Source organism: Corvus cornix, chromosome 3 (assembly GCF_000738735.6).
Source record: "Corvus cornix cornix isolate S_Up_H32 chromosome 3, ASM73873v5, whole genome shotgun sequence".
NCBI classification, from domain to species: Eukaryota; Metazoa; Chordata; class Aves; order Passeriformes; family Corvidae; genus Corvus; species Corvus cornix.
In genome coordinates, this window is record NC_047056.1 from 4,874,797 (window position 1) to 4,901,342 (window position 26,546).

The 26,546-nt window shown below is 42.4% G+C and overlaps 1 protein-coding gene and 1 long non-coding RNA gene across 3 annotated transcripts in view; one reads left to right on the top strand and one right to left on the bottom strand.

Annotated features, from left to right (window-relative positions):
* The window catches only part of LOC109145098, a 40,720-nt gene extending 16,351 nt beyond the window's left edge, over window positions 1-24,369 (bottom strand). The window contains exon 1 of the long non-coding RNA XR_005604300.1: window positions 24,173-24,369. This is a non-coding gene — a long non-coding RNA (uncharacterized LOC109145098). The remainder of the gene's footprint in view (window positions 1-24,172) is intronic.
* Window positions 24,370-24,462: 93 nt separating this feature from the next.
* Window positions 24,463-26,546, top strand: part of PLCB1 (phospholipase C beta 1) — a 341,583-nt gene continuing 339,499 nt past the window's right edge. For both annotated transcript variants that reach the window (XM_039569803.1, XM_039569804.1), the window contains exon 1: window positions 24,463-24,902. In XM_039569803.1, coding sequence (XP_039425737.1) covers window positions 24,804-24,902 — 99 coding nt within the window. In that variant the 5' untranslated portion in view covers window positions 24,463-24,803. The remainder of the gene's footprint in view (window positions 24,903-26,546) is intronic.

A 26,546-nucleotide genomic window follows, 5' to 3' on the forward strand; every position in this document is an offset into this window, starting at 1 on the left:
AGCATTAAATGTTCCTCTGAGCCATGCATGTTGTAAGCATTGTTCTACCTTCAAATACGCCTGATTTCCCCCAAAAGGATTAGCAAAACCTTTAGTCCCCACAGAGCCCACACTTCAGTTTTGGGAGTTTGCCTTTAGGTTAAAATTTGGCAAATGCGCACACTGTTCCCTTTCCTTTCTCCACTGTTTGTTCAGATTTAATAACTGCCTGTGCCTTCTCCAGCAAGGGAGGGTTCCAAAGTGTGTGGTGATTCTCTAAGTGGCTGTATTTTTAATGTTCTACTGCTGTGAGTGCCAGTGGCTTGAGCAGAGGAATGGTGTTGTTCTAGGGAGGCAGTGCACTCCTCAAATGCAATGTGTGATTGAGATGTGGATGATATAATTCCAGCACAGCTGTGCTAATTTCCAGGTGCTGAATAAACTTCCCACTCTACATTTCAGTAGGTGAAGGCTCTCTATGCAGGACAGGTACCCAGTGGAGACAGACTGTTCTAATTTTTGAAATCATGAAAGGCTTTTGACACTTGCTCTATTAATTTTCCACTAAGGATAGTGAGTCCTTAAAATAACTGTTTAGCTAACCTCTGTGTGGAGGGGCTCTGCTTGTCCCTGCTAAAATTGGAAACACTCATTGTACTAATGGATTTTGGCTCTTCTCTGCAGCTTCACCTTTATCTCTAAAGTGTAGATGTTATTGTTTGAACACCGGTTTTCTGAGTAAAAAGATAAAATGTGCATTTTAAATTCATCTTTCTTATCCTCTCTGCTGTCCTTTTCCCTTACAATTTCCTCTTGGAAGCTCAGAAGTGCTGAATGACAGTGCAGTTGCTGTTGTGAGGTCCTGGCAGCTGAAACACCGCCACAGAGGCTTTGCCTGGCTTTTCCAACATACCTGTCCCTAGTCTGGGGCATATTTTAGTTTGATTTCTGCGTCTTCACTTTAAGGACATACCTTTATTAACCCAGCTCATAGAGTCCTCTATTGTGAATTATGGAGAGGTGTATGGGCTCAAAGTTTTGTGCTATCAGTGTATTACCAATTACTTCTGTGTCAAGTATTTTATCCTGTTTTGATTTTTCCATTCCACAAGTTGAAAAGCTCAGTGTGACTGCTCAGGGCTGTTTTGATGGACAAAGTTAATCATGTTGTGATTCAAGCCTCACACCTGATACATCAAGCTTCAAAGATGTATTTACTTCCCAACCTCAAATCCTAAAATGCTAACTGAAGTATTAACAGCAACCTTCAAAGAAATTTCCTGACTACCTAGCAGGGGGCAAAAATCAGTGCAGCTGTATACAAGGAAGTGAGCTGAATCTTGGAATGGTTACACATTTGCATGTGATTAATTTTCATCAGATTTAAGATCTCAAAGCTTTTGAAAAGCAAAAAGGTGGCCCTTCAGAATTTTTTAATAAAATTGCTTATCTTCCATGTGTCTCTGTGAGGGGGAGAACAAGTGTTCTAGAACAATCTGAGTGTATTCTCTGAAAAAACCTGTATGAAGCCACCCTAGCATGGCATCATTCATGCATTGCACTCAAAAGATAGATAAAAATACAGAGTATGAATCTGTAGTACTTGGATTAATGGTTATCTAAACTGTATTTTAACATCATCCATTTGGAATTGAACAATTTCCCAAGGTGTAGTAACTGATGAAAAAATCTGAAATGAAGTTAATGCCTGCAGTTCCTGGTGCATGCTCTGAGACTGTCTCAAATACTCTTAATGCTTTTTTTGTCCAAGATACCCACTTTGAAGGTGCTCTCACATTATGTCTGACAAGCTTTTTTTCCTCCCTTTTTAATGAGCCTTTAGTGCAAACAGTAATGTGAAAAGTGTTGCTGTTTCTGTCTATGTTGAGGCCCCATTTTTTCATTTGTTGTGTCACTCTGGAATTTGTCTTCTACACCTGGTAGTACTTAGACAATCAGCACATGGCTGCTGCCTGATGGATTTCAAAGTGTTGATATGAATCTTTTGGGGTCTTCTGGGCCTATTGCTCGCAGCACTGATTGGCTTTTACACGGTGCTTATGTATGCACCTGTAACATCTCTAGGTATTGCATACAGGACGTTCCCAGTTTCTGTGTGGATGGTGCTGTGATGACCCAGTGACTGAGGAATTTGCATTCCTCTTCTGGCACCCATGGTGATTTTGACAGCACAGCCCTCACCTTTGTGTGTTCAGAATTGTAACAGATCTGAGGTGACAGGACATTTAGCACTTGTTGAAACTCATGAAGACCTTTCCATGACTTTCAGTGGAGGTGATGCTAAAATCAAATGGGTGCCTATATAGGATTTACTGATAGATCCTCTGTGATTTCAAGAGGATCAGTGCAATAAAACAGGACTTGCCAAGCTGTCTTTGACCAGATTGCCACTGACAAAAATGCCTAATCTGAAATTGCTGCAGTATCTGGAAGGGGCAAAGGCTCACGACTGACTTATGTGGGCACTGACAGGGGACCCAGACAGAGGTCCCTGTGTAGATGCAGCAGGGAGCAGTGTTGGGATAACCTGGACCCTCTGGAGTACAGGTGCCTTGGCCATGGATTGCTATCAGGAAGTGGAGAGTCGGAAAAGCAGGTCCCTTGAGCGAGCTCCCCTCTGGCTGCTGTGAGGTGCTTGTCATCAAATCCTGCACTGTGTGAACAGAACCAATGCAATTTATCTGGGCTATGAGGGTATTGACTTGTTTTAGGTGTGGAATGAGCTCTCGGTTTCCAAAGTGAATTAGAGTGCGTTTCAGCAGTGGTAGGCAGTCCCTTACACACTATTTACAAAGCCTGCAGCTTCTGTGGTACTCTCCACTGTTGACCCCTCCTTTTAATTGTGCTTTCCCAGCTCTTCTGTGATAAGCAAGAGCTGAATATCCACTGTTCTTCCTGGAGTAGAAATCATCTGAGAAGGTTGCAAGCAAACTGCCTAAATCCGTGAGCAGGAGAAAAAGTACTACTGGCATTGAGTAAAGAACTGCTTGACTTTTCTCGTGCACAACATGTTTTGAGAAACTTGGTTAGAAAGGCAAACAGAAATGGCCCCATTACAGTGCTATTCATTCTGAAAAACTCTGCTGTGACCCTGATGCACCAGGAAGAGCAGCTATTTTAGAGTGCCTTGCCCACACAACTAAAGCTAATGGAAAGATGGCTTTCTTTAGAATAGAACTGCTGCTGCCTGCAGTTCAGATGGTTGATGGAGTGGATGTCATGTTTTGACTGCAAGTCACAATAGCTTTCCACTGGAAACAAACCCAGCCTCCATGGTTTTGTTCTGATAGGAAATAAATTTTAATTCTCTGTAAGTTTTAATTCTCCAGGTGGATATATTAAGATGCTAAGAGTTGCAATTGAGCTACTATTTGATTCTCGAAGTTTAAAATCCCAATTAAGAGGTACATGCCTTTGCTCCTTGGGTAGCTATACATGTCTATATAGCGTGCTTTTTAGTTTTCTTACTTTGAGATTTTCTAGAACATTTAGGAAATGTCTATTTCCCAGTACATAAAGTTGTCATACAGTTACTAAATCTAAATATCAAAGTGCAGTGTGGGCTGATGGCTGCCTGGGGAACCAGGAGCTGCAGGCTCTGGGCATTCCTTGTCAGCCAGGCCCTGCCTGTCCCACTGCCTCTGAGGACGTCAGGTCCCTCTGGGGTCTGGCCAAGGTCAGCTGGGATGTCAGTCTGTGGATCAGGGTTTGGATCAAGGGGATCCACAGCCAAGAATGGGCATGGTCGTGTGACACAGCTGAGACAGACCCCAGGCAGGGGGTGAGGGTGAGAGCCTCAGCTTAGAAGGGAGCTGAGGGCAGGAAGGGGGGGAGGGGGGGAACCTCTCCCCAAGATATCTTAGCAGAGCTACTGAGGCAGCTCCAGCTTTATTCACAGAGCTGATCAGCCTTTGGAAGTTTACGGGGGAGGAAGATGCTCTGGGTCATGACATCAGGGACCTGTGCAAATAGGCAGAAAATAAGAAGCAAGAAGATCCCTGGGATTCCATTGTGCTTGCTCCTTGCACATTGTGCAGAGCAGTCATTAATCCAGTGTTACAGGCACTTGGGCTGCAGAACTTTGCTTTGCTGGCATTTACTGTACACTAATAATTGTTTTAGTTGCACTAATGAGCTGCTTAGTTCATTAGTGCAGATAAATGAATTAATTAGCTGCCCAGTTGATGGCGGCAGCTCACATGGCCTGGGCAGCACATTGACTTCCAGGATGGCAATCCCATTTGCTTCAGGGATTGTCGCAGTCAGAGAGGCTGGAGGGGAGCTCAGAGTGGCAGTGACTCCTAACTGATAGCGGTAGGTATGACCGGGGTGAGAGGAGTAGGAGGGGTTGGAATTAGCACATCTGACTGGTGATACAGCTGTTGGATAGGCTGAATGGCTCCTTTCAGTGGGACTGTGCTGGAGCCAGGAAGGGAGCTGGAGCCTGACTGCATTTTATCTACACTTCCCACCATATTAAGACTATTTTGTGTTTGTAGACCACACAAGTGTTTGACAAGTGTGTTCTCAGGCAGTACATCTCAAAGTACACAACTTTATAAATAAATGTGCCATATGGTTTGTCAGGAAGGTCTCTGCTGCCTCTCACGCATGCTGAGTCAGAAGGGTATTGCATGCTACCCTTGGCACGTGACAGGAGAAGCATCTGCTTTGTGACATAAAGTCGTGTGAAATGTAAGTAAATCACTTGGGTTTGTATTACTGGAATACCCATTGGCCCTGTTTGTACATTGGAGCTGCACTCTGCCAGGCACTGCACAAACAGAACACAGAGTTCCAGACCCAAGCACTCAAAAGTCTCTCCATGCTGGATGGGAAAATGTACCAATATGAAAGTCTGTGTGTAAGGAAGAGCCCCTTGCATTACTGCACTGAGATCAGCTCAGAGTGCTATAAAATACTCAGATATTCTCATCTGCTGCAAACCTGGCTTAACTCAATTGAAAGCAAAGCTATCACAGCAAGGCTGATCTCATTAAAATCAATGCTTTATTCTACTGTCCAACCTCCTCTATGTTGCAGCCAGCAAGTCTGCAAAAAAATATTGAGAATCAGCCTTTCCTTAGTAAGCCTTAAGGAAGCAGCACAGTTGTTTTAGATGTTATTTATTAAATATGGCTTAATTAAAAACTGGTTTAGCTGAGTTTGGAGCCTAAAAAAAATTCCCATTAATTCCTTTGAGAATATTTTATTCAACTTTATTAGCAATTAAATCTAGCCCTTAACCCTTTGGAGACTGCCAACAAATTGCATATTTAGGGAAAGCAGCTTAGTATTCATTGGTCAGCTGTCTGGAGACTGCAAATGTTCCAAGGATTAAATAGACACTTTTATTTTTGCCACTGGGCAAAGTTGTCTGCCAAGTTTTCACCAGATGCCTGTTAAGCTGGGATTTATAAACAGTTCTGATGAAGGGATCAGGGCAATCTGAGTGACTCAGCTGCTCCTCTTAGCTCTTATTTGAGCTGAGATGCATGCTGTAAGCAAATTAAAGTATTATTTGATAGTCTTCCCTGAAAATAGCGATACTCAAATCCATTCTCATAGCTGACAAGAGGCTCATCTCAAAGGAGCTGTGTAGTTGGCATTACCTGACTTTTTTGGGAATCCTCAGTGAAGCCAAGGGCCAAATAGTCATGAAGGATTAATTGCCTTCATGGCAGCAGCAGTGTCCAGCTCAGGCTGCAATGCATTGCCAGCAGCAGATGGGAGAGGTGGTGTTCCTGTCTGCGGAAGGTGCTCTGGGCGCTTGGGGTGACAGTAATGGGGTGAACATTCCCTTCGGAGCACAGCAGTCAGGCTCGAGTGGCGTTTCCTTTGCTAATGGCTGCAGACTGACAACACCCTGCAAGTAGCACCAGCCAGCTGAAATTTAGCAAGAGAAGGATAAGCCTGAATAATTCTGAGACAGATAAGCCTAAATTCTGCTCTTAAGGTTTGCCACCCTGAGGCTGAGCATGTAGCAGCTGTTAACTACAGTTACAAACAGGGGAGCAGGGAAATTTAGGAGGTGTTCAGGTTCCTTTCCAGCCCATTTCTCCTGACAGGACAGTAAATGAGCAGGTGTGCATGGGGTATGGAAGGTAAGGATGGGAGGAGGACTCCTGTATCCTGTTCTTCCTTTTCAGCACTCAGAATGCCTGAAATTCATGAGATGTTAAGTTGTAGTGGCAAAGATGAGCCTTCTGTGACTTTGTGCTCTTTTTAATACCGGTGTGGATGAGGGTCCTAGAGAACTATCACTCATGGGAAGTAGTCCAGAGCTGAAGCAAAGTCAAGGAAATCTTCCCCCAACTCTCCTGCCAGTGATAGATGCCCAAGAAGAGAAATTTAAGTTGGTAGAGGAAATACTGCTCCTCTGTGGCTCCACAAATGTTTATGGGCTTATTTTAGAAATGGAGTCCCTCCCAGCAGCCAGAGTTCTTATTGTCTGCAAATATAAACACAGAAGTTACTGTGCGTGATTGAGGCACCAGATTTTGTGTTATCATGCAGGTGAAATAAAATCAGGGCTTCCAAGACTATGCTTCCTTTCTTCCTGGACTGTTATTTTTTTTAATTGGCCTTGATAGTCCAGGGAGCCCACTCCTGGAGACTTCTTCCCACAAACATTTGTGTGCCTGTTGCAAATCCATTCTGGTGTGTTTTGTCTCCTTTACTGCTCCTCCACTAAGTTGTCTGCATTTTTAATGCTAATAGCTACGTCCTTCAGAGCGATGTGTCTCCATGTGACCATTGTGGAGATGTTAATTCTTGACAAATCACAAGATACAACAATAGCTGTATCAGAAAGGAAATCCTTTTGATAAGAGCGAGCTGGAGGTGTGACTGCTAAACAGCAATTTATGAGACTGAGTGTGTTTCTAGCGCAGTCTGGCCCTTTATTTCATCTTGGGCAATTTAATTCACTTCATCATTTCTTTTTGCTCCTTGCAAGTGTGGGGATAATGCCCAATCATGTGGTAACTTGTTAACTCCTATATGGTTCTCAAGCTGTGTTGTTACATAGTATTGAAGTAGAACTTATATGATCAGAACAGCGTTATTACTCCTATTATTAACTATTTTTGCATTTTGTCTAAACTGAATGAAAGCCAATTTAGTCTTGCTGCATGTGAGCCTTTCACAGTTCATACTCACATAATGCATAATTCATATATTAAAGAAGCAGCTTTTATTACCATGCTAAGTGCAAGCAAAGATAGGGGAGAACAAAGATACATATTTTACAACCTATTAATTCTGGGCCATTTTAGAGAGCAAAATACTGAGTGGATTACTTAGGCCAATATCTGTTCTGCAGGCTGCTCAAGGTCATATATAATGGATGATGGACCTTTCTGTGTACAGTATGCATTATGCATAGTTTTTGGACAAGTTGTAATCAAGTCTAGGAATTATGCCAACTCATTATTGGAGAAATTTATGGCATTTAGCGCTTAGGTAGCATTTTACACTTTTCAAGGGGAATTATAACTAATTAACCCTTGCATGTCTGCAGAGTACAACTGTCACAGGTGTGAAATACAGTTACAAGAAGTCATTTTTGAAAGTTAATACCAAAATCAGAATTAAACCTCAAATTGTTTACCATTTGTCATGTGATCCATTTAATAGGCCTTCCTTTATCTCCAAAAAGGAGCTCCTAAAATAAGGAGTGGGTTAGTAGAATCCAAGAGTATTCTGGCTTATTGGAGGGCTTGACTCCCTAGATATTAATATGATGCTACAGCATCATATTAATTAGGTGAGCAAGTAAACTTTAAATGGATGCATCCTGTCATTGGGTCTTACACTAAGAATACCCTGCTTAGCAAGGACCCCCACAGCTGCCAGGGGAGTGGGGGGTTATTTTTTTATAGATTTACCCCTTTTGATTGACTTGTGGACTCCAAACATGAGACCATGAACTGCAGGTGGCAAGAGTGACTAGTTGGAGGCTGCACAATGTGTAACAGAAAGGAGGGATGAAAGAGGTATAGAAAGTTTCTTGGCTAAAAAAGTTGTTGTTATGAGTCATTATTGCCTGCGCTTGCCAAAATGTTCTGACAGTTTTCTGTTTGCTAATTACCTATGACTGGAGGAATGCACTTCTTATAAAGCCAGTTTCTCTTCTCTTTCCTGGGAAAATAAGAGTTATGGACTTACTGAACAAACTTGTAGTGCTGTACTACAGAAATGAGAAAGAAGAGCTTTAGATGAGGATCCTTGATGCTCTATTTTTCTAGTGCTCAGCACTAGCAGCCCTGCCTTTTTAAAGGAGTACATGGAATGTTCTGAAAACCCTCTGGAGCTTGTTGCTTAGCTCATTTCTCCAAAATGCCCTACTGTAGGACTGGCATGGCTGTAAAAATCTGACTTTTCCCTCTTTGTATGATTGCACTTGCCAGTGGCATTACATTTTGTCACCCTCTATTTCTACTTGTTTGTAAATGCTGATGTTTTATCATTTGTGGCTGCTCTGATTCTTCTTTTCATCTGTGAAATCATGTGAGAAAAGAGCTTTTAGGGAAGACTCTCAAAGTCTTTTTCACTTTTAAGTCAACGTATCTTTGGAAAATTGAGGCAGCACAAACCAACTACATTGGGATCTATTTCAGTGTTTTAGTGAGACAGGCACTACTTCACTCTGGGAGGACATTGGATAAATGGCTTTTCTTCATAAATGCTATTCATTCTAGTCAACATGGCTGTGGCTATTCCTATTCCCATTCAAGTCTAATTCCTGTTTTCTTACAGATTACATTTTAGAGTGAATTGTATGGGCTGAATAAACCAAATTGTAATGACAGCCAAAAGGCTTAGGTTCTGATGTGCATTTGAGGTCACTCTAACCTGAGGTACAGATTTCAAGCTTGAACAATGAGAGAATGACAGGGTAATGTTACTGTGAGAGCATAATTCATCTGGATATCTTTCAGTTCCCCACACTATTAGGCCTATTAGGAATCTGAAACACTCTGAAGAGGCATTAAAAACTGTTGATGAGAGAAGTTCCTATCAAAGTCCATTAGCATAAGTGAGTGGTCAGAGTAGCTGGGCCTGACATATTTCATATTCTTTTGCTGCAAGAGTAAGTCTGAATTTCTGAAGAGCTTTCAGGCTCAATCTTATTCAAGATGATCTCACATGGCACTTAGCATTCCCATTGCTTTTCAGGCACTTGTGTGAGGAGCATGCATTCTGAGAACAAGGCATGCATTCACTTCAGTAGATAAAAGGAAGGTGGGGGGAGGGAAAAGACCTGAAGCATGGCTGCAAGGGAAGACAGATTCCTGGATGATCAGCTTGGCATACAAAAGGACCTCAAAATGGTCACTAGATATTCTACAGAAAAGAAAGAAAAGCTCCCTTTCTGCTGTCAGAACTAGTAATAGATCCTTGGGTATTGAAACACCACATGGATGCAGGAAACATCAGAACTTTGTTGTTTAATAAATCTGATATTAGGCATGGCTAATAGCAGTTCAAAGCAGGCTACACAGGTCACTGTGGAAAATCTGTAGCTTTTTAAAGAAAAAAATACAAATTAGACTAACCAATCATAATATTGCCCATTCTTGCCTGCAATATAACCCACCTCAACCAATTCAGCTTTGTTTATAAATGTCTGTGTCCACAAAAAGTTACAAGAACACGGTGTTCTGGCTCAGCCTGCCCATGGCAAACAGCCTGGATGCTCCACCTGCCAAGGTAGGAGCAGCACCGTCAGTGGGTGTGTGGCTGGGCTTCCCAAGAGAGCTCAGAGCGCATTAGTCCCAAACTGCTTTTCTGGAAGTGAGGCAGCATCCACTCAGAATGACTGGGAGATTTCTGAAATAAAGGCTGGAAAAAACAGTGTTTAAACAAAAGCATAAAAACTTGCAACAGTGTGGAAGAGACCCAGAACTAGATTTGGCACTGCCAGAAGCTTTCTTGTGGCATCAAGACCTTCCCACCTGTCCCTGGCCAAGCATCCTCTGGTGGGCACCAGGAATATCTTCCAACGAGGTAGGGCACTGTCAGTTCAGGGTGTGGCAAGTAGAGATGCTCCCAGGTGGATGTTTGCACGTTGGGATGTGTTCAAGTCCTGCATTGTGGTGTTCTGGTATCACCAGTGAAAACACAGCCACTGGAATGTGGAAATCAGGAAAAGTATTTTTAGAACAATTCAGTGCTTTAAAGCAAATTTAAGTTGAATTGTAGCTGCTTGTTCTCATCTTTGAGGTGGGTAGGATGTTAAATCAGATGTTGAATAGTTTATTTAGCTCCATTTTCAAATAATAGCTCAGCATGTAAAGCAGAGTTGATTTCTCCATGCAGTCTAGGGCATGGAGAAATCTAGTTAAATATCTAGTTAAATACCTAAATACCTGGCTGTGTTTTCCTTTGGATATTTTGGCATTGAGTGTTCAGGAAGATGTGGACCCTCCTAGGGGATCCTGAACTGAGTGTCAGAGGTCTTGGGAAAATCTTGGTCAAATCACAAGCACAGGGCATGTGCTGATGCAGTCCAGTGCTTACTTAATCCCATTTAGCTACACATTGGCAGATCATTATTTTGAGCTGCTTTAAAGTAATTTCAGCAGGTTTTGTGCTTATTTAAACCATGTGAACAAATTCTAGAGGAAAATTGTCTCTTTAAATAGCATATAAATGGATTGTGAAATCAATCTTTTACTTTTTGTGATATAAGTTTAGAAGTACCTAATCTAAAGAAACAGTCAACATTTAACTGTGTATTTAAACTGTTTATACTCTAAGCAAATGTTAAATGCTTACTTGTAATTACGTATTAAAATTATTTGCTTAAGGAGGAGAAAGGTTAAATCACTGCTATATCAGAATACATTACTTATTCGTGTCAGTGTAAAAATGCAAAGTAGGGAATAAAACTGTATCCTTGATAGCTGACACCAGAACAGGATCATCTGTAATGATGCTCACATTTCTTTGCCAGTTGGTCATATCATTCTGATAAATACCATTAAACAGAAGCAGTATCTTCTATGGATTAGCCACTGACTAATGTCTCACTATTCCATATGAGCATGGATCCTTGAGAGACATATTCTGCATTTTCAAAGGGATGTCATAAAAATGACAAAAAAGCAATATCAGTTACCAAATGTTGTTTCAAACTAGGATGGTCATCAATATAGATAGTTTTTCTTTCTATGTTAACCTAAATCTCTAAACTTATGTCATCGCAGAAATTGTCCCTTCAATGGTTCTGTAACTTTTAGTGTGTGTTCTTCCAAATGTAATAAATGAGTAAAAGATGGGCTAGAACTTGCCTTTATCTCATCCTTGGTCACTGTTTCCCCTTGCATCCAACAAAGGATGGAGATTCTCCTTTAGCATTGCTCTGTTGCTTTGTACCAGTTCATATCACTTGGTTGGGTCTTGGTTTACTCCTAAGTGGCAAATTAATGGTGAAAGATCTAACATATTACAGGAGGAGGACTTGGGGCAAATGCTTGTCCTCTCACCTCTTGCTTTCCTCTCTAAGAAATTCTGAAGGCTGTACATGCAGGCATTTCCTAGACATACTTTTTCCATACATCTTTGCTCTTGCCATCTCACAATCCTGCAAATTGTGCAAACTATTGTCCTGAAAGTAACTGTTCCTTTTGCATGAGTTCTATCTCTACAAACACCATTTTTTGTCATTTCCAAAATACATGTGTCAGGAGTTTGTCATGTGAAGCCACTTGGGGTACAGCCTGATTAAACAGTTAAGAAATCTGTACTGTTAATGGAAACAAGCTCTGGTTATCCATCTTTTTGTTCTCACTTCACACTTCTCCTATGTAAGACTTGTCTGCTGTCAGTCAACAGGCACTTAAGAGTTTTCCACAGCAGACTTGTATTAGCTTCTGACTGTGTTTTCCTTAAGGAAGCTTTCAGGAGAAAGTGATTTATGAAAAACACCAAGGCTGAACCTGGAGTAAAGCAAATGTGTTGTAAGTGCAACCTGAAAATAATATATGTTAGAATTACCCTACAAAGACTTTGATTTGAGAATAAGCTTGACTGAAATGCAGGTGCCATTGCTAGGAGCCTTATTTCTGAAATACACTAGTAATAATTCCTTTTATATTTTAGGAGTATGCTGTAATTAGTAAGGGTCTTTTTCTTTTACTCTGATCTATTTTGCTCAACTAGTTATATGTGTAATACAATAGTTGATGAATATTCATATGTGACTCCTCATAAAGTTCTCTTAAAATCAATGCTAAAAGGCTGAAATTGTTTGAGAGGTGGCAATTACTGACTGCAAGGAAATTATTCTCTACTGAACACTTGCAATAAGAATCACTGCCAAAATGCTGCTGATGGAAAGAGTATTAAATAGTGAGTGTAAATCACAAAGCTATTATGGTGGTTTATATAAAATAGTTCACTAATGGATCACAAACCGTGGCAGTTACATTTATAACAAGCGGATTCCTGAATTTAGACAAATAATAGGGTGTTTTATTGCATGAGGGTTTGAAGATCACTATATTCCTTTATTACTGGGTTATTTAACAGTTACTAGTAAGCCAGTGAATTGTCTTCACTGCATGAATACTCCCTTGCCTTGGACAGTACATTTGACTGTGTTGTTAAATCAAGCACATCCTTGAGACTGAACTCTTGGGGGTCTGATGCAGCAGTGTCAGCTGGATGTATTTTTAGGAATGCACCAGAGCTGTTTGGGCACAGCCAGCCAGAATGGTTTAGGGGGCCTGTGGGGCAGAGCTTCCAAATGCAGCCTCCCATTTATCTGTGGACATCCAAGCAGTTGCTGTGTGCTGTGGTGGGTTAAACTGGTACAGAAGAACATAAAGGTTTCTCTTCCTCACTGATGTGAGGACAGGCACATGGAGGTGTGGGGATGCTACACAGTTTCCTTTAGAGCTTCTGGCAGCATTCCACATGCACTTTGCTTTGTAGCCTCTCTTTGTTCTATGTGGGATTTAGCTGTGTTGGAATGGTTGGCTTTTATATTACAAATGGAGGTGGAATGTGAGTGTATTTTGCAGGCAGTCATATCTTATCTGCAAGGTTGCATACCTGAAATATGAAACCATTTTTGACTCAGATGTGTGACCCAGGTAAAGGAAGCAGAGCTAATCAAGAATGAACAGTAATGCCATGGGAAATGAAATTGCTATATTGCATTTGTGAGCCTAGTGTATCTGGGGAAGTTCATTTGTATGCCATGGCACAGACAAAGCACCCCTGGTTTGCCCCTGTGTCAAACTTAGTTAGCCCTTGAGAGCCTTCATGGATTAAATACTGCAGTAGAACAAATCCATGGAGTGCAGGATGGTCTCTATGCAGGTAGCACACCCATTTCTGAAAGTCTGCCTTCAGGAAAGGTACAGAAATGTCTGTGTTTATTGCAAACAACTAAACACCTAAGATCAGGGAGTTAGAAAGAAAACATGTCTAAAGACATAAGGGACAGCAACTCCATTAGCTCCACAATGTCTTCAGTAGATACAGTTCCCTTTGATAATGTCATTATTTTTCATGCACAGCTGATCTTGCATCATTTGGCATTAAGGGACACATAATAGCCCTTTAAATATTAAAGAGTATTTTCATATACTGAAACCTGTTGGTGATATTATATATTATGCATAAAGCAACCTTTCCTTTTTCATTCTCTACCTCTAAAGATGTTTTGTACACGTTTCCCCCTCTCGAACTTGAAATGACAGGTTTTTTTCTGAGTAGCTGTAGATATAAAATACCTAGCAGCAAGATGGCTTTTAACTCATTTTTATAGCACTGCAAGGCAGTATCTTCCTAATAGCCTTTTCTCAGACACAGAAATGCTGCCATTAGAGGAGGGCTGTGGCTGTCTCTCTTAGAAAGGAGGTTGTCTTTCATAGGGGTTAAGACTCTTCGTTAGAGTATGTAACTTTATATATTCAAGCAAAAATGAAGTCCTGTCTGTTTTCTAAGCTATGAGATATTTTAAAGAAAAACGTCATGCAGAAAAGCCTCTTGAAGCTAAACTGTTAAAAGCAGTATGGGCCAAACCCAAATAGCTGTTACATGTGGTAGGTGCTACCCAAGCACAAATCTTCCACTTTTGCCAAAATGTCAAGTAACTCCAAATGCATTTCCCGGTTATCTTAACAGGCAGCCTCTCACTCAGACTTTAACTTGATTGGAGAAACAAAAATACCTTTATTTGGGAATACAGGCAAAACTTTCCAAATAAACAGCTGTGCATTGCTAAGATGAAAACACAACCTCCTGGTGACTTGGAGAGGAGCCTGAGAAGCGATAGGTGCAAGCCACAGAGAAGAGGGGGCCATGGCAAAGGGTTAATTGCTGCCTCCTGACAGCCAGGAGGGAGTAAAAGAAGAACTGATGAGTTTTATTTCATTTGGGAGGTGGTGGCTCGTGGTTTCCTAAACTAACAGCCTCATAAGCTGCTCTCAGCTGTGATTTATCTACTGGTCTGTGCTGCAGTCTAGCTGGCTGGTTCTTTAATGGCAGAAATGAGTTTTAAGAGGTTGGCAAAAGCAGCTATAATTGGGCTTGAGGATTTAAGTGTTGCAGAGAGGAAAATAAGTGTTCCTTCTGTTGGAAAGGGATAATGTTGCAAATAGCTTGATTTAGAAAATGAAGAAAAATTTCAGTGAGATGTCTAGTTTGCCAGGAAGAATACTTGTATGTTGTGCTGCAAACAACATTTTTAGTTAAATGTAATTAGGCATGTGTACATGAATAGATGACATACCTTTAACACTTATTTTATCCATGTAAAGGGAAAAAGCCTACCAATTCCTTTTCTCATATCTCAGAAAACTCCACACCCAATGTTCTTGTAAAATAACTAACAACACAGTATGCTGAGAAAATACTGTCCCAAAATGCTTACATTCTTCTTACATTCTAAATTCTTACAAAAGATGTGTGCCTGAGAACAGCAGATTTTAAAAAAAATTGTTCAGCCACCAGCAGTGTCTAGTTTTTTTTGAAATGCTTTTTATTTTAATGGAGGAATAAACTGTATTTGTCAGATAATTACACTTTTATCTTTGGTGGAACTAGATGGTATTTAAGGTCCCTTTGAAGCCATTTTATGAATCAGAAACACACAAAAGTAGATGAGAGTACAGAATACTCTGCTTTGCCAGAAACAAACCATGGGTCACACTGGAAATCTGCTGCCCAGGCCACTCAGTGCCTGCAGACCAGTGTTCCCTAAAGCTCCTCAAATTCAATGCCCACCCTCCCAGAGAGACAAAAGGCAAATAGCAAATGCAAGTAAAATGTTGCTCAGGCTGGTGCAGTACTGAAGAACAGTGATCTGCCCACCATGTGAGAATGGAAGATTTTAAAGCTCTTCCTGTTGAAATCTCTGGAGATCCATTATATTCCAAAACAGTTCAGGAAGGAAATTAAGGAGACTGGCACCCCTGTGGCATATTGGAAGTCAGCCATTTCCTACCAGTGAGTGATAGGATGTTAGAGCACTGCTGGATTATCCTCCTGGGGATCTGAGCAATTTCTGTAGTCTTGGATCTTTGCAGTTTGGTTTGAACTTGCTAGGTGACTCCAAAGGTTTTCCATGCTCCCACACAATAGCTGGAATTATTCCCCTATATTAACAATCTGGTATTAAAACACTTCTATCACAAAGTGAAATGGTCTTGTGCCAAATATTGGGGCATGGGCTGAGGTGTACATGAACTTCCCCAGTGTAGGAAGGCGATGAAAAATTAAGTAGGGAGGTTTTGGTGTAGAGACTTCACCCACAGAAGAGACAAGGCCACAGAGCTGATCCTGAGGGCGTGGAACCTGAGGATTGAGTTCCTCACCTTCCCACTTTATGTAAATGAAAGGCCTGACTATTTCTGCTAAATGATCAGAGGGAAACAGTTTTCTACCAGGGAAGCAAACTAGTCCCAGATCAATGCCTGTGTCTCCACTGCCAAAAGTCGCTGTGTTTTTATATTTTTCTACAATAAAGCTGGCAATTTTTAGCAATATTCTATGGTGCAATTACATATTCATTACAGCTTGCAAGATCCTTATCAGGTAATAGCCATGTCCATTTTTTAGGTGAGTGAGGAAAAGCTTTTCGCTGATGAACAGCGGTAGAGGAAGGCAAGGAGCTCTGACTCCAAAATGGCTGTTTCACAGACTGTAGAGCCTACCTTTGTGAGGATACAGTCATATGGCAGCATTTTGCATCTCCTGAAAAAAATAGATTCCAATCATTAATTTGCATGTGAAAAGGCCCATGTGAAGGGGCTCTTGAGTTCATATGTCTCATTTCTGTCTGTGAAAATCACCTTTTCTGAACTGATCCTGAAAAGAAATCAGTACCTGCAGCTCAATGGAAAGCAGTGAAGTGCCAAGGAGGATCAGTGCTGTGTGTGATCAGGCACTTGGATTTGAAGCAAGACTGACACTGCTCTGGCTCTGTAGTGATGAGCTCACATTATTGAATTTGTGGTGACTTTGTTTGAAATGCCAAGCTGAAGTCACATTGCTGTTTCCCTTCTATTTTAGGTGGTATTTCTGAACTAGTCTGCAAGGCAGCTATGCTTTAATTTAAATCCTTCTTCAATAATAGCTCCTATTGTGCTGGCTTTGAGATGGTATCAATGACTAGAATTTTATTGACGGACTTGGCACCAGTATATATTAAACACTAATCATTGATTGATATTTATATAATGCTTCTCACAAGATCCTTTCCCTACACTGCTCTGTTGATTCTTGCTATTGTATCATATCTAAAGCATCTATTTGGGTTTTTTTATCAGTGTTGAGGCATGGAGGAGAACAGAAAAACACTACTTAATTAGGTTTCTTGGAAATGTGGACTTGGGTCTCAGCTTATCTAAGACTTCTTGTAAGATCATGGTCTCTTAGGGCAGTGATAATCCTTGCTCTGAGCATGCTTCCTTTGTGTCACTGAGATGGTAACAAACAGTCCAAACTGCTAAAAATGTGTGTGCAAAAGGAGGCTGCACTCTTGCTTGAATCCCTCGCGTATTACAAGTTTAGTAATCACTTAACATCTTCTTGGCACTGTAAAAGCAAATCATGTCTATTATTCTTTCTTTTCTTAAATGAAAAGATACTTTAATTGGCATCTACATTCAGATTAATTTTGTAAGCAGACAATCTGCTTGTAGATGATCTGAGATTTCACTGTGGTAACACTGGTGGGGGAATGGTAATTCAAATGAGCACCTGTGCCAGGTATTCCTTATGATTGCTGCAAATCTCATTGTGTAGAGAAGTCAAGAGGTGTTTTTTATTATAGCCTGTGATGCACTCAGCTTTGTTTTGCTCGTAGTTCTTTAGCTGCTGGCTGCTCTGAAACATGAGGTCTCCTTACAATAATTGCTTTTCCTTATTTGAAATTATATGTCGTGACCTTTTATGTGTTTACAAGACTACTGGGAAAATTAATATTGAAACCTAGATTCATCATCTGCTGTTTCATCAAAACTGTTGCATAATCTCAGAAGAAAGCTAATTGCAAGATAATTTATTATTTGCTTTCAGAGGGCCTTTTTGAACTTGCACCAAAGCCCATGGATTGACTTCAACCCAAGTATGATTGGGCCCTTTCAGTTTGACCTACTAGTCCTTTTCTTCTTACTTTTCCTGGAACAAGAGGACTTTGGGTATTGTGGAGCTGAGTATCTGATACAAAATGTGAGTGAGGCAACCAGCACTTTGGTGATCTTGCAGTGCTATGGAATAGACACAGCGGCTGTTTCTCCCTCTTCTCTTCCTCCTGGCTGTGTTTCACTGATAAATATCAAGATGTAGCCCATGGTGGCCTCATAAAAGGCATTTTTCCTCCCCCATTTAACATCCTCCCTTCCTCTGACAATGTCTCTGTGCTTCTAACAATGTCTCCTGGTTGGGAGGTTGGTAAATGTTGTTTCTGATTGCTCAGCAGGCATCCTGTTAGAGCAGATTGCTTCCCAGACAGCCAAGTGCTGTAGTTAGTGCTTTCCCTTGCCACACAGTGACAGGGCCATCAGCACAGCCATTCCTGAACCTGCATTTGGAGCTTTCTAGCTCTCACCTCAAATCCTAGAAAACTGTTAGTTCCTGTTGAATGGTACTCTATTTTTTTTTTCTAGAGAATGAACTATATATTGGAAAATGCTTATTGTAAATATTAATAAGAGTATAAGTTTGGATAGGCCATAATAGCTTTCAGTTTATTTGGTTCAACTTGATGATTATGGAGGACACTGTCCTTTGTTAGACTGACACTGGAAGTTGGGCTGAGGCAGCGCTCAGACTGCAGGAGACTGAGTCCTTTCTTCCATTAGACATGTTATTAGTGACCAGAGTTTTATTCAGATGAGCAATATTAAGAACTAAATTAGATTTAGACCAGCCTCTCTGAAATGTAACTGGGACTTGGGGGGTTTTTTTGTTGTTAAGAGTTAGGATTCATTCCAAGAGGTGGGGCTCAAAGACCTACATCACAAGAAAATTGCTCCAAGTTTTAGAAACACAGTTGAAAGCAAGTGTTTTCAGATATGTAAATGGTGTTCTAGTGCTTTGTGAGTAAAGTTTTGTCAGTTGTGGAATTCCACCCTTTACAACTGCAGGTTCTGTAAAATAGCCAGAATGGTAATGAAAGTGTGATGGTTCAGGAGAGGGTATTATAAGAATACTTCTGAAATGAGCTTAGAGAGAAGTGGTAGTGGGCAAGGCATAAAGTTTCAAATGAGCTGCTTCAAGGTAAGGTCTACCATCAAAATCTTTTTGGATCAATTCAGGAGTATCAAGAGATAAAACAGCAATTGGGAAATCTAAAAATTCAAAATATGTCAAATTTCCTATGCAAGAAATTCAACACAAATTTTCTCTTTAACTTTTAGCATCTGAAAGTGTTATAAACTCTTTTCTCTAAATGTTCAATGGAAATGAAATACACCCAATGGTGTATAGACCCTTAATTTTCAGAGTACTTAAACCAAGCCCTGGTGATCTCCAGAATCCAGGGTATGTGTATGCTGGGCTCTTTGCCTTTAGCAATGAAATGGGTGAGAGCCATCTAGAAGGACCTGAAAGATGAATTTGTTTGAGTTTAAGGAAAGGGGATTGGGCCAGATCTGGGAACAGAATTCACTTTTTCAGACTCATAATCTCCCATCTTTCTAAAGACAAACCATCCTGCTGACAGCTTTAATATATATCTATATTTTTAATTGTACCAAACTTGTAAGCTAGGCCTAAATGAATTAGCTACCATGGGACATGACTCCACCATGATAATGGGAAATACAGCTGAGAGCTGTTAGTTAAATATTGCTTTGTCATAGCAATTCATGCAAAAGCTTTGTGGGAATTACGGATGGGAATCCAGAGGAAGTGTATGCTGACTCTCATTGTGCATGCTGGGCATATAACTAATATGGAAACATCTTTGTGCCTCTGAAAGATACCATTAGATGTCTAATTTTCAGACACTGCAAGAAAAGCACAAACCAGCATTCTTCTCTTTGCATGAAGCACAGAGGTCCCATTCATGCAGCAGCTACCTCGTCCAGAGCACGTAATTTCTGCTCTACAAAAAGGATGGGGATTTTCAAGGCAATTCCTGCTTTGCAGCCCATTTAATATTTCTGTCTTTTAGTTCAACTCACAGCTCAACTTGGATGTAAATTAAAGCAGGTGAGAGAGTCTGCTTTTGAGTTGGTTCTAATCTGCATATACAGCTGGGACAAAAGTTGAGCTAGAAGAGAATAAAAAAAGGCGAAGGTGCATACATTACACTGGGACAAACAAATGCACAGCTTTGAAGTCAGTGGACCCTTGGCAGTTTACCCCACATGTGATTTAACAGACCTGGTAGGCCATGAAATCGTTCATAATTAACTTCAACATTCTTAAATGTGTTCTATGTTTTATGGACTGGTTTTAACAATCTGTAAAAAAATATATTATGCTGTAAATTTAACAGGGAAGCAAGAACAGGTTATAGTACATAAAAGGTGACTTAACACTTCCTAGGGAATGCATTAGCTGACTTTTTAACTTGCCATTTTAACTGTTGCAAGTATGGCAATAACTTTGTGTTCTTCTGGTAATAGTTTGGGGTTTTTTTTAGCAGAGGTTAAGTAGGCAGAGTGTCAGGGCTCCCTGGTGGCCTGGATGCTGGGGGACATGAAGAGGGGCCCATGGGATGAAGCCGCATCAGGGAAGGACCTCGCAAACCAGGGCCCATCCCCAGTGAAAGAGCAGGGTAGGAGGGCTCAGGTCTCAGTGAGGGAGGAATTCTTTTAGCAGCATCTTCTGTCCAAACCATCAAGGGTTCATTCTTCCTCATGCAGGGTGTTGTCTGCAGCATTGTGGACTGTTCCTGGTGACATGCGGTTCCACAGGTGCCAGCTGTACATCAAGCCAATCCATCCAGAGTAAAATATGGTCCCAGTTGAGTGTAGCAGTGACCCAGCCACTTCATTTACACAAAGACGCTATTTGTGTCATAATTTCCATCATTGTGCGTTAATCTTTATTCTCCCAGTATTTTGGAGACATTTGTGATTCCGATGTGAGGGGAAAAATTAAAATTATTTCAACAGGAAATGGACTTACGAGATTCCCCTCCCCTTCCAATTTCTTTCTGTGCAGCAGCTGCTGTTGCCAGGCTGTCTTTGTTGCTATGGTGGTGGTTTGTGTGCCAGAATTTTATATTCACTCTTCAAGAGTCACCTGATTGAGTGGCTGTGTCACATAAGTTATCAGGCTCACTTGTAAAGATAAAAGCTGTGTCTGACTGCTGTTCTGTATGTATGACATGTCGTAAAGGGAGCAGATCAAACATAAACAGATTCCAATGGCCTCTGGCCATGAGTTTAGGGAAGAATTAGCAGATTAATTCTCTCAGTAAATGAGTGGCTACTGCATTTGGAAGGTGTCATCTCTTAACACACAAGGCAGCTTCACCACACCTTGTGGCACTGCTGTCGCATTGATCAGGTGTGAGCTTTGCTGTCTGCATGATGTGAAAGGAGCTTTTTATCAGAAGGACTGATCTTTTATCAAGAGATAGGGTCACATTTTCTATATTTCTTTTCTGGAGTTGTTCCATAGAATTTAATGATCCTGCTCCCACTGATAATTGAAGTATAATTTGACCCAATTTAAAATGCAGTTAGGATGATATACTTCTGGTGAAGCTGAGTTTATCTTTAATCCCAAATCCTGCAAACACTATGTTTAACTCTTAGTATGTTTCTCCCTCTTCTCTTCCTCCTGGCTGTGTGTGCTCTTCACCATTGCAGTGAAGCATTTTCAAGGCTGAGGCGACTGCTTCTTTTCAAAAACTAAAATTACACCAATAAACTCAGGATAGCAAGTGAAATAGAGTTCTCATATATATTTCTCTGAAACCAAATTTAAAATAATAAATTTAGGTTTTGGTGCATTTCTGATATCACTTCATATACAGTGTTTCTGTGTAGCTTTTGCCATGTCTTCATTTGACCTGACTTTGGTCAAAGCCATCTGTTATTTAAATCAGTTATTGCTCCTTTCCTGATTTGTTTACACACATTTCCAGATGTGTATCTAAAACATCGTGTATTCAGTCATTCCTCTGGAAATGAAACATTGGTACCTAAGCCCCTTGTATAAAAAATAATGCTTTATGGGTATATTGCATTCAAATAATGTGTATTATCTATGCAAGGCAATCACTTTACTGTCTAGGCTGAGATTTTTGAACCTAGAGAAATGAAAACATCCTGAAATAGTTCTTGCAGCAACATGAGACCAGTAGGTATCACATCTGATTTGTATGATTTGGAATAACTACCTGAGTAAGTCCATTGCTGAGGTGTTTGTTTTTTTTTTTTTTTCCTAGCACCACATCTTTCCTTCACCCTTGGAATTGAAAGGGGCTGAGAGGAGAAAAAATAGAAGATAAGCATTTAGATGTTTCCTGAGGCTTTGGAGGAAGGTGCCTGGTTCTTCTTTTGCCATGCTTGGTCCAATCATTTAATGACAAGACCTTCATACTCTTTCTGGGTGTAACAATCCTGCTGAGTGTAGATGGTTTCCAGGTCACTGATCCCATGCTTCATGGAAAAGGAACTAGATTGAGACACACACTGAATTTGTTTACAGTATGTTCTAGGTACCAAGAAATGTGCTCCTTGCTGGAGCAGATGCTAGTTAAGCAATAGCAGTAACACATGAGCCAGCTATCTGGGTTGAAACTAAAATTCCCACTGATTTCACAGAGCCCAGGATTTCAGCACAGGCTGAATCATAAGCACTTTCCAGAGCTGTTGTTTAAAAGGCACAGGCATAATGCCACTTCCTTTTGTGCTGCTTCTTCCTTTTGATGCAAAATCCATTAGATTTCTGCCATATAAAAGGGGTGTTTCTTTTCAGACAAGTACTATCAGATTAAAATAGTCAAATCTGAAAAACCACGAAACTGCTCCAGACAAAACTTCATATCTGAAATGACAGGGACCAGTATCAGAGCCTATCCTAATCCATAAGCCCGCCTCTTCCATGTTCAGATCAATGGTTGCTGGGAGCCTATGGCATCATCAGGAATCCTGAGATATCATAAATTGGGATTTGTTTTTCCCTAGCAAAGACTCTAAATGAGGCCAGGCCAAGTGAAAGTGGATTGTGGATTTGTTGAGAACTGCCACAGAAATGCCACCATCGCTGGCAGGTTTACATTTTCCCAAGATCTGATTTTAGTAGGCTACTGGGAATGCAAGTACTTAAGGGATCATGAGTAAGTATTGTAGCATCAGTATTCTCTGCTCTTATTTTCTGGGGATTTTAGTATTATTTTCATTCTTCTGCATGCTATATGAAATGAGATGAAAAGGCAGTTGTGAAAATGGTCTTGAAAATCTCTCCCTTTTCCCCCATCATGGAGCAACCCCAGGCATCAGTGCAGCCAAACTCAGAATTGGTTATTGGTTAAGTCATGGCAAATGGCTGGGAATTAAAGCACAGCAGGGAGAGAACAGGCTCTCATCCTGACTGATGCGACACCCATGTTTGCAGGGAAGGTTAATAAGAACAAAAAAAAGATCAAATGGGTTAATTGACCTTGAAATGCGTATGCTGCGTGAATGGGCTATCGTAAAGGAGCAGATTCACCTCCCACTAAAGGCAATCAAAAGTTTTTTGTTGAAGGGGAAGAATCTGGAAAAGGACCAGAGGAAAAGCTTTAGCAACTCTTTATAGTGAGAGCAAATCAGCGATCCAATATGCCAATTTTGTAGCTTTTTAATTAAAGAAACAGAGCCAACATCTCCACTCAGATTGAAGAAAAAATACTTAGTTTGGAGGAATGATATTTCAAAATTGTACTAGGTTAAAAATACATACAAAGACACTTTTTTCTGTCATTTGCTTTGTCTGTAGCAGAAGTTTGGCCTGCTGCTCCTAAATCCCAAGGGTCAGTTGGAAACCCGTACAGAGAAATTAGAAATCTCATGCACTGTGTCATCTGATGCTTTATCTCTGTGACTGCACAGAGACTCTATCAGAGAGAAGGTCATTGGCAGAGCACATATAACTCTGTTCTTCAAAAAGATTCCCTTAAAACTTCTGGATTTAGAATTTTGCTGGGTGAGAGGACGTTTTGCCATCTTTATGCCTTTTGAGTTGAGTATACCTAAAACTGACTTAAGGTCACATGCCTTTGTTCTGAGGAAGCCTCTTCATCTTAAAAAGCTGTGGTAAAGCAATTTCTGTGTATTTAAAGCATGAAGCTTTGATGGGAATTGTTTGTGTCGCTCTTTCAATTAAAAGTTGTTCCTCTTTTGGCATCACTGTGCAGGCTCAGTGCTGTCCCTCTGCTCTGCTTTTGCCATAACTACTCCCTCAAAACTAAAACTAAAAGATAAGAAGTTGCATTCAACATGAGGGAGAACTTCTAATGTTGAAGGTGGCAGAGCACTGGAACGGCTGCCCTAGAGTTTCCCTCTCTAGAGACATCCCAAACCCACCTGGATGCGTTCCTGTGTCACTCCAGCTGACCCTGCCTTGGCAGGGATGTGGGACTGGATGATCTCCAGAGGTCCCTTCCAGCCCCAACCATTGTGTGATTCTGTGCTTACCCCCTTTGCAGCCCGAGAGACCTCTCCTGGTCGCGTCTCTCAGTGGGACGAGACGCGTGGACACTCACCCTCGCTCCCTTGGCGGGCATTTCGGTGCGGTACCGGAGCCCCACGCGTGCTTCCCGCGGAGGGAGACGGATCTCCCATTCCCAGCGTCTCCCTGCCGTCCTTCTGTCTTCCGGAGGAGCCGAGGCGGCTGCTCGGGGCTTCGCTCCGCGGAAGGCAAGTGCCGGGCGGCGGTGGCCAGGAGCAGCGGGCGGCGGTGGCCGGGCGGTGGCGGTGGCCGGGAGGTGGCGCCGCGGCGCCGCCGGCGCTGCCCTGGGCGCGGGGGAACCTCGGGGGCCGAGCCTGTCGGGGCGGGAGGAGGAGCGGCGAGGAGGGAGGGAGCGGAGCGGAGCGGGCAGCGCCGCGGCTCCGTGCCCTGCGTGCGTGCGTGTGTGTGAGAGGAGCGGGCGGGCCGGCGGTATATAGAGGATGTGCCGCCGCATGGCTCGCCCCGGCCGCTGCCGCGCCAGCTCCTTGGGCCAGCGCCAGTGAAGCCTCTCGCCCTCGCCGCTCGGGCAGCCGCCTCCTTGCCCGCTCCAGGCGCCTCTGCCGGCCTCTCTCCCGGGTTTCCGGCGCCCCGGAGTCCCTCCTGCAGCGGCCGCTTCCCGCGGCTCCTCCGCGCCGGGGCAGAGCGAGCGCGTCCATGCGGTGCAGATGGCCGGGGCACAGCCAGGGGTGCACGCTCTGCAGCTCAAGCCCGTCTGCGTCTCCGAAACCCTCAAGAAAGGCGTCAAATTCGTCAAGTGGGACGATGTGAGTAGCCCCCGCTTCCCCCGGCAGGGGCACGGTGGGGTTACGGATCGACCGGGTGGGAGGGCTCCGGGCCCTGCCCTGCTCGGTGCGGAGGGCAGGTGCGGGGCGGCGGGGGTGGCGACAGATGTGTCCCCGCCGTGTGCTGCCCGAGCCGAGCGGCGGTGTTGAACCGGCGGCCGTATGCCGGGCAAACTTTCTCCGAGGGCTCTCCTGTCTAATTGCGCTTGGCCGGTGCGAGGTGTGTTGAGCTGGCTCCTTTCGCGAGCGTCTTCTCCCGCCTCCCGTGTTTTACTGTGCGTGTTGCCACCTCTGTAACATAGTTGTTTCAACCTGTTCTCTCGTTCTATCTGCCATCTCCTCCTCCCAGCCTCTCCTTTTCCTTCTGGCTCCTGCTCCTCTCGCTGTCTCTCGTTTTGGTGGGGTTGTCAAGCCCTGGATATGTTCTCCCAGGGCTTACAGTTAGGATACCCTTGGTCATCTTACTTCCTCTGCAGAAGACACTCTTCTTTCTTGGCTAATTCGGGCATGAGACTTGCCTCAACATCTCATCTGCTTTCCCTTACTACTTGCTGCTTCCCAGCCCTTTACACTTGTGTTGCCTCACATAGCAAAGGAGTGTGGTTTCCACCTCACCTTTGGTAGAGCAACTATTCGGTAGCTGGGATTTCTTTCTTGGCATGCTGGCTATGCCCGGGACAGTTTGAGAGGAAAGGGAAGCTAAACAGAAGAGTCGCCTTTTTCAAAGCCTGCTGTGCTGCAGAGAAGGAAAGCAGGATGAGTGCTCTGCTAGCTTTTGCTCCGGCAGTACAACACTGGGTGTTGGTGTCTCAGTTGTGTGTGGAGGAGCAGGTGCCCCAAAAAGTATGTCTGTGCGTGGTGTCTGGAGGCAGAGAGGCATCGTGACACTTGGGCTGTGGTAGAGAAATGGTTGGGAAAGAAGGCAGGCAGTCTGAATATCAGCAGAATTGTTGAGAATGACTTGTTTTCAGAGCTGTTGTGTTTTTGCTGTGAGCTTGGCTGTTAAAGACATCCACAGCAACAACTGGAGGGACGGCAGGGAGGGAGAAGGAGCAGTTCATGTGTAACCACTGTTCTTGGCTTATGTCTCTCTTTTGCCGTTGCTCTCAGCCTGTCCAGCAGCCAAATGTGTGAGCCTGACCCCTGTAAACCTGCGATAAACACTCTCAAGGAGAGAGAGAACATCAGAAACCAAACAGCTTGTGGTGTGAAGTTTTATTTACAGTAATAAGCTTACACATATTTTTAATAGGCTCGGCAAACTGACCTTGTCCGCAGTACCAAACAGTGGCTTGATACATGTTATTTATGTTCAGGAACTAGGCTTGAATGACTTCCCTGAGAAAATGCTTTCTTTTGGTTGACATTTTCCTTAGGATAGGAAAAGGCAGCCTTGTCATTGCAGTTATTGTTTTATTTTTGGTAAGCTACCAAGGAGTTTCCGTGTGTATACGCAGAGGTCAAGTTAATGATGATTTAAGTCTCCAGACTGAAAGTCCAAGCCATCAGGCAACAGTTTAAAATTATTAGTTTGACTGCTATTTCCCGAATAATAATCATATAGATAGAATTAGAAGATGAAGAGGTGTTCTCTATGCACAGCAGATGTTCACTGGATAACCTGTC